At 35.0% G+C, this 6,410-nt stretch overlaps 1 protein-coding gene across 1 annotated transcript; it reads right to left on the bottom strand.

Moving 5' to 3' along the window:
• Positions 1-4,795: 4,795 nt before the first annotated feature.
• Positions 4,796-5,965, bottom strand: LOC148170887 (uncharacterized). The gene is made up of 2 exons (XM_088041173.1): positions 4,994-5,965; positions 4,796-4,942 (listed from the first exon to the last, which is right to left on the bottom strand). The coding sequence occupies exons 1-2, from the start codon at positions 5,878-5,880 to the stop codon at positions 4,882-4,884; spliced, it is 948 nt and encodes a 315-aa protein (XP_087897299.1). The 5' UTR covers positions 5,881-5,965; the 3' UTR covers positions 4,796-4,881.
• Positions 5,966-6,410: the final 445 nt, after the last annotated feature.

Genomic DNA, 6,410 nt, shown 5'->3' with positions numbered 1-6,410 from the left:
TCTAGAATTTGACTCCCTTGTTGTCAAATTTTGTTATTTGTCACAGTTAATAAGCAAGTTTATAGTAGTAACCTCCCCAAATTTCATTGTCGTACCATTAAAATTACTAAAGTTACAGCCATTTATGAAAATGTCAAAAATTTTTTGGTTCATTCAAAAAATTAAAATTTCTAGAATTTGACTCCTCTGCTCTACTATATTGTTGTTTGCTACAGTTAATAAGGAAGTTAGTAGTAGTAACTTCCCCAAATTACAGTGTTGTACCACTTAAATTACAAAAGTTACAGGCATTTATGAAAAATGTTGAAATTTTTTTGGTTCAGTCTAAAAATAAAAATTTCTAGAATTTGACTCCTTCACTCTAGAATTTTGTGGTCTGCCACAGTTAAAAAGCAGGTCAAGAGTAGTAAATTTCCCGAATTACATTATTGTACCACTAAAATTACTAAAGTTAGAGTAATTATTATGACGACACAAACAGATTTTGATTAAAATCTAAACTCGTTCTAATTGATAAAAGTTTCAATTGAACACTCTGTACTTACTCAATGAATCTTAAAAACTATTTCGCAAAAGTTGCAATAAAAACGTAATTTTATAGTTTCCACACACTAAATTCTCACAAGTCCCTTAATAGAGCCGAAACTTTCCGAAATAGTAAACAACTAATCACTAAGTTCATTGTCAAACCGTCATTTTAATTACATCAAAAACTATAAATATTGACAAAAGTGCGTGTTCAAACGTCTTGAATCTGTTAGAACAAGAATACTACATCCAATAAAATTTTACGAGTTCCAGACTGCGTAATTTTAGAATTGTTTTCACAAGTAATAACTGCTCTCCACACTTTCGATACATTGTAACTGACAAGCCGATTTTAGATTCCGCCACAAAATTTGATAGTTTTAATCGGTGTACCAACTTGTAAACACGCTGGTTTTAATACTGGTCAGTGCAATAATAATTTGAAATAGCGCCCGTTAAAATCTTGTAATTTATGTATATCCCGGAAATTTCTAAATGTACCTCACTGTGTCATATTCTTTTATTACCCATTAAATTTAAGGCGATTACGCACATTTTCCTCTTTTCAAAACTGACATTCTCAAGGTCCATTAATTTCGATTTGATTAACTGCCAGATCCGATTCTGGGGCGTGGAAACAATAAGAAATTTCAGTTTCCGACATCGAAAATCAATTTCTATTTTTATCCCGCGGAAGGGAAATTTTGGTAATGTTATCTGACACGAGACACGCACGGTCATTGTCTTTTTCCTCCAAGACGAGCTATTAAAATATCAGATGTCGCTAACACTCCTTTGAATGATGTAACGTATGATTGATGACGGGCTTTGTGCGGTTCTTGGTAGTGGAAAGAAGTGTGATGGCGACAGGAAAAAATAATGACCTTTGCTGTCGAAGACAATGGACGTGTCCAAGGACTTGGAGCGATCGATTGATTTTCCTCCTCAAGAAATGGTATCGAGAGTTACTGATTTTTTGAGGACACTTGCGTTATTGGGGCTCATTTTACGCAGAATTTCGCGCAGATTCCAAATCCGGGCTCAAAATTCACGTACGAATAAGTAACTGAGTTATGGCCTTTCAAAGTTTCGAAAAGTGAATTTTAGAAATATTTAATACTTGATAGCTCGAATTCTACATTTTTATAAATGTCTGTATTCTTTAATTTTAGTGGTACAGCAATGTAATTTGGAGAGGTTTACTACCCTTGGCCCACTTATTAACTGTGGCAAACGACAAAATTCTAGAACAAAGTTGACTCCTTTGTTCTAGAATTTTGTCGTTTGTCACAGTTAATTTTTTAGAATTTTTTATTTTTAGAACGAACCAAAAAAATTTCTACATTTTTTATAAATGCCTGTAACTTTAGTAATTTTGGTAGTAGAATAATGTAATTTGGGGAAGTTACCACATTTGGCTTGCTTATTAACTGTGACAAGCGACAATATTCTAGAGCAGAAGACTCAAATTCTAGAAATTTAAATTTTTAGACCAAACCAAAAAAAATTCTACATTTTTGATAAAACCCTGTGACTTTAGTAATTTTGGTGGTACAATAATGTAATTTGGGGAGGTTACTACCCTTGGCCTGCTTTACAATTGTGGCAAACGACAAATTTCTAGAGCAAAAAAATCAAATTCTAGAATTTTTTATTTTTAGACCAAACCAAAAAAATGTCTACATTTTTTATAAAACCCTGTAACTTTAGTAATTTTGGTGGTACAATAAAGTAACTTGGGGAGGTTACTACCCTTGGCCTGCTTAACAATTGTGACAAACGGCAAAATTCTAGAGCAAAGGAGTCAAATTCTAGAAATTTTTATTTTTAAAATGAACCAAAAAATTTCTACATTTTTTAAAAAAGCCTGTAACTTTTGCAATTTTAGTGGTACAGCAATGTAATTTGGAGAGGTTACTACCCTTGGCCCACTTATTAACTGTAGCAAACGACAAAATTCTTGAGTAAAGGAGTCAAATTCTAGATATTTTTATTTTTAAAATAAACCAAAAAATTTCTACATTTTTTATAAATTCCTGTAACTTTAGTAATTTTTGGTGGTAGAACAATGTAATTTGGGGAGGTTACCACTTTTGGCTTGCTTATTAACTGTGACAAACGACAATATTCTAGAGCAGAAGAGTCAAATTTCAGAAATTTAAATTTTTAGACCAAACCAAAAAAATTTCTACATTTTCGATTAAAACTCTATAACTTTAGTAATTTTGGAGGTAGAACAATGTAATATGGGGAGCTTATCCCTTTAAGCCTGCTTATTAACTGTGACAAATGACAATATTTTAGAACACGGGAGTGAAATTCTAGAATTTTTTATTATTAGAACGACCAAAAAAATTTCTTTATTTTTGATAAAACCCTGTAACTTTAGTAATTTTGGTGGTACAATAATGTAATTTGGGAAAATTACTACTCTTGACTTGCTTATTAACTGTGGCAAACGACAATATTCTAGAACACGAGAGTCGAATTCTACATTTTTTTATTCTTAGATCAAACCAAAAAATTCTACATTTTTGATAAATGTATGTAATTTTAGTAATTTTGGTGGTACAACAATGTAATTTGGGGAGGTTACCACTTTCGGTTTGCTTATTAACTGTGACAAACGACAATATTTTAGAGCAGAAGAGTCAAATTCTAGAATTTTTTATTTTTAGACCAACCAAAAGAATTCTACATTTTTTATAAAAGCCTGTAACTTTAGTAATTTTAGTGGTACAGCAATGTAATTTGGAGAGGTTACTACCTTTGGTCTACTTATTAACTGTGGCAAACGGTAAAATTCTAGAGCAAAGGAGTCAAATTCTAGAAATTTTTATTTATAAAATAAACAAAAAAATTTCTACATTTTTTATAAATGCATGTAACTTTAGTAATTTTGGTGGTAGAACAATGTAATTTGGAGAGGTTACCACTTTTGGCTTGCTTATTAACTGTGACAAACGACAATATTCTAAAGCAGAAAAGTCAAATTCTAGAATTTTTTATTTTTAGAACAAACCAAAAAAATTTCTACATTTTTGATAAAAGCCTGTAACTTTAGCAATTTTGGTGGTACAGTAATGTAATTTGGGGAGATTATTACTTTTGATTTGCTTATTAAACGACAATATTTTAGAACAGGAGAGTCGAATTCTAGAATTTTTTATTCTTAGACCAAACCAAAAAATTCTACATTTTTTATAAAAGTCTGTAACTTTAGTAATTTTGGTGGTACAACAATGTAATTTGGGGAGGTTACTACTATTGACTTGTTTATTAACTGTGGCTAACGACAAAATTCTAGAGCAGCGGAGTCAAATTCTAGAAATTTTTATTGTCAGAGCAAACCAAAAAAAATCGTTCCCAAAATTCGATAAATCGATAAAAAAAATTCAATTTTTTGTATTTTGGCTGCCACTTGTAAACTATTTTGATTTTGAGCTTCTCTTTCCATTGATGTACAACTCAAAGGCATTTAAGATCGTTTTCGCCCCGAAAAAGTTCCTTAAAAATCACGCCAAAAAATGACCACTTGAAAAAAGGTTTTGGTCAATATCTCGTTAATTTGTAAAGCAAACTCAAGTTATTTGTGCTCATTTAACGCAGAATTTTACGCTGAATCCAAAACCGAGCGCAAAATCCACGTTCGACAACAAATAATTGAGCTATGTAAAAAACAGAACCCATGAGCTCATTTCTTTCGCTGCTGACTGTACCCAGATAAAAACACGCGTACACAGTTAAGATAACGATATAAAATAAAAAAAGAGTTATTTAGAAATACCCAAACAACACAATACATTGTTGATAGGCAAAGATAAGCTCGGCGCGTGATAACAGACTGTGAGGCATCAAAGTAACTTTTTCTTCATTGATTGGCTCCGAGCACCCATTAACTCGAGCAAATGCATCCAATTACCCGCGACCTCCATGTCTTCCCACAATTTAATAATCTAAATCTCTGCACTCTCAAGGTATTCCCGTCATAAAGTCAACTTCCATATAAAGCCGCAGTTTTCAATGTTAAATTTGGAGGTCCCACACGTTCTTCCGGACAAATATCTCTTTGTGGTAATGATGCAAGTGCAACCACAAATGTGGGCACGCGTAAGTGAATTTCCGTTAAATGATCCAACGAGTTGATTCATCAATCGCCTTGAATTAAGTGTCATTTGCATACACGAACGAAAATATTTGACGATTCTGGTATAAAAACAATGAGTAATTTGATGACGCATCGCACTGTTAGTAATTAAAACAGAACTTTTAGTACGGAAAATATATTTGTTAAGTCCTACAGTAAAAAATTCTATATACAGGCTCTATGTACAAAGTTCTTGTGGAAACACCTCAATCCTGCTCAAGCTTGGGGTTCACTCTGCCGTTGAGTTTATCCAAGTCACCGCTAGCCCTACAAAACATGCATTAAAAAGACCACCCAAATCCTCTATGGTAAACTTACGCGATTTGCTCGATTCGGTCTTTAACTCCGTTGCTCCTCACGACCATGTTTTTAGGCAAGGTCGCCAACATGTCAGTGGCTTTGTCATGGTACGCCCCGTAAAGCCCCCTCAAAGTACCATAGACCAATTTTTTTACCATGGGGTCGTTCCGGTCGATCTCCGGGAGCCCATTTTGACTAGGGACTGCAAACTTCGTCTGGGGGCCTTTGTTAAGAGTCGCTTGAATCCTCCCTGGCGCACCGTTGAGGAATGGAGGCGGCGGCGGGATAACATCACTTTTACTAGGTGGTTTAAGAGGCAAATTCACTGGGGGCATGGGAGGTGGGGGCGGCACCGATGGCGAGAAGATTTCAACGTCCTCGACTTGTGGTGGTGGCGGCGATTTTATTTGAGGCGGTACGGTTCCGCAGAACCCCATTGGTGGTTTACAGAACGCGGGTTTGTTGGCGATTTTCGGTTTCTGCTCCACTGAAATCTGCTTCTCGAAGAGACTAATCTTGGAGTTAACTTTGTTGCTTTTGGGCTTCACCTCTTCTTTCACTTCGAAGATTTTGGACACTTCACTCACCGATTTCGTGGGTTGGATCTCGGTGACAATTTCGCTTTTTTTTGTTTCTTTGTTCGGTTTAACCGAGCCAAACTTCTTATTTTTAGTCGTCTCCAAGTACGAAGTATAGGACGTGCAGGAAGCTTTCGAAAAATCCGGCGCGTCGGAGCCGAGGGAGGACGATGCACTACTGGAATTTGATAACGAAAAGTTTTTCACCGGAGCGGCACTGTCTAATTCGTCTTCTTTTTTCCCGGATTTGTAACTGGCGAGGAAGTTTACGTAGTCTTTGTAGAGAGGAGGATTCACTCTACTGTTTGATCTTGTCACTGTGGCCATTCTGACGGACCGGAACTCAATGAAAGCGAAATCAGCGGTTACTCGCAACGTTTAAAAGTTGACTGAGAATGAGAAACCCGCTCAGAGGTTCGAGCATGGATTGGAATTTAGATGATATCACCTTTTTGGTGGGGAGAATGCATTTATTTGCTTTACCTGCGGTGGCTCTTATCGCGAAATATTTTGGCAGTAATAAAGGGCAAAATATTGGGAAATCGTTAAATAAGCCTTCCGGAGTGATAAATTGATTTACGACTGACACAGTTTTTTAAATATGACTGATAACGAATTGTTTTATTAGTTTTGTTTTGTTTGTGTTATACACTTTAGTTGTGCAATGTTTGGATGATTTTTACCTGACGCTGCAAAATATTGATCTTCTTTAATTGGAACGATCAATAGGTGGAATTGGAAACTCGTATTTTTAACGCCAGTCAATAATTTTCTGTTTTTTTTATTTGGACGTATAATTTCGATAGTTTTGACGCTAGGGCAATGAAATTTGGAGAGATTTCTAGTTTTCAGTTGTT

Source organism: Gnatocerus cornutus, chromosome 7, assembly GCF_029298725.1.
Source record: "Gnatocerus cornutus isolate USDA-ARS CGAHR chromosome 7, icGnaCorn1.1, whole genome shotgun sequence".
NCBI lineage: Eukaryota > Metazoa > Arthropoda > Insecta > Coleoptera > Tenebrionidae > Gnatocerus > Gnatocerus cornutus.
This window is presented reverse-complemented; position numbering and strand designations above follow the sequence as displayed.

Bases quoted from the DNA above. Each gene is read 5' to 3' on its own strand.
- LOC148170887 (XM_088041173.1), bottom strand. From the start codon at position 5,880: ATGGCCACAGTGACAAGATCAAACAGTAGAGTGAATCCTCCTCTCTAC. The intron at 4,943-4,993 runs GTAAGTTTACCA...CATGTTTTGTAG, and splicing joins GACCGAATCGAGCAAATCGC to GGCTAGCGGTGACTTGGATA.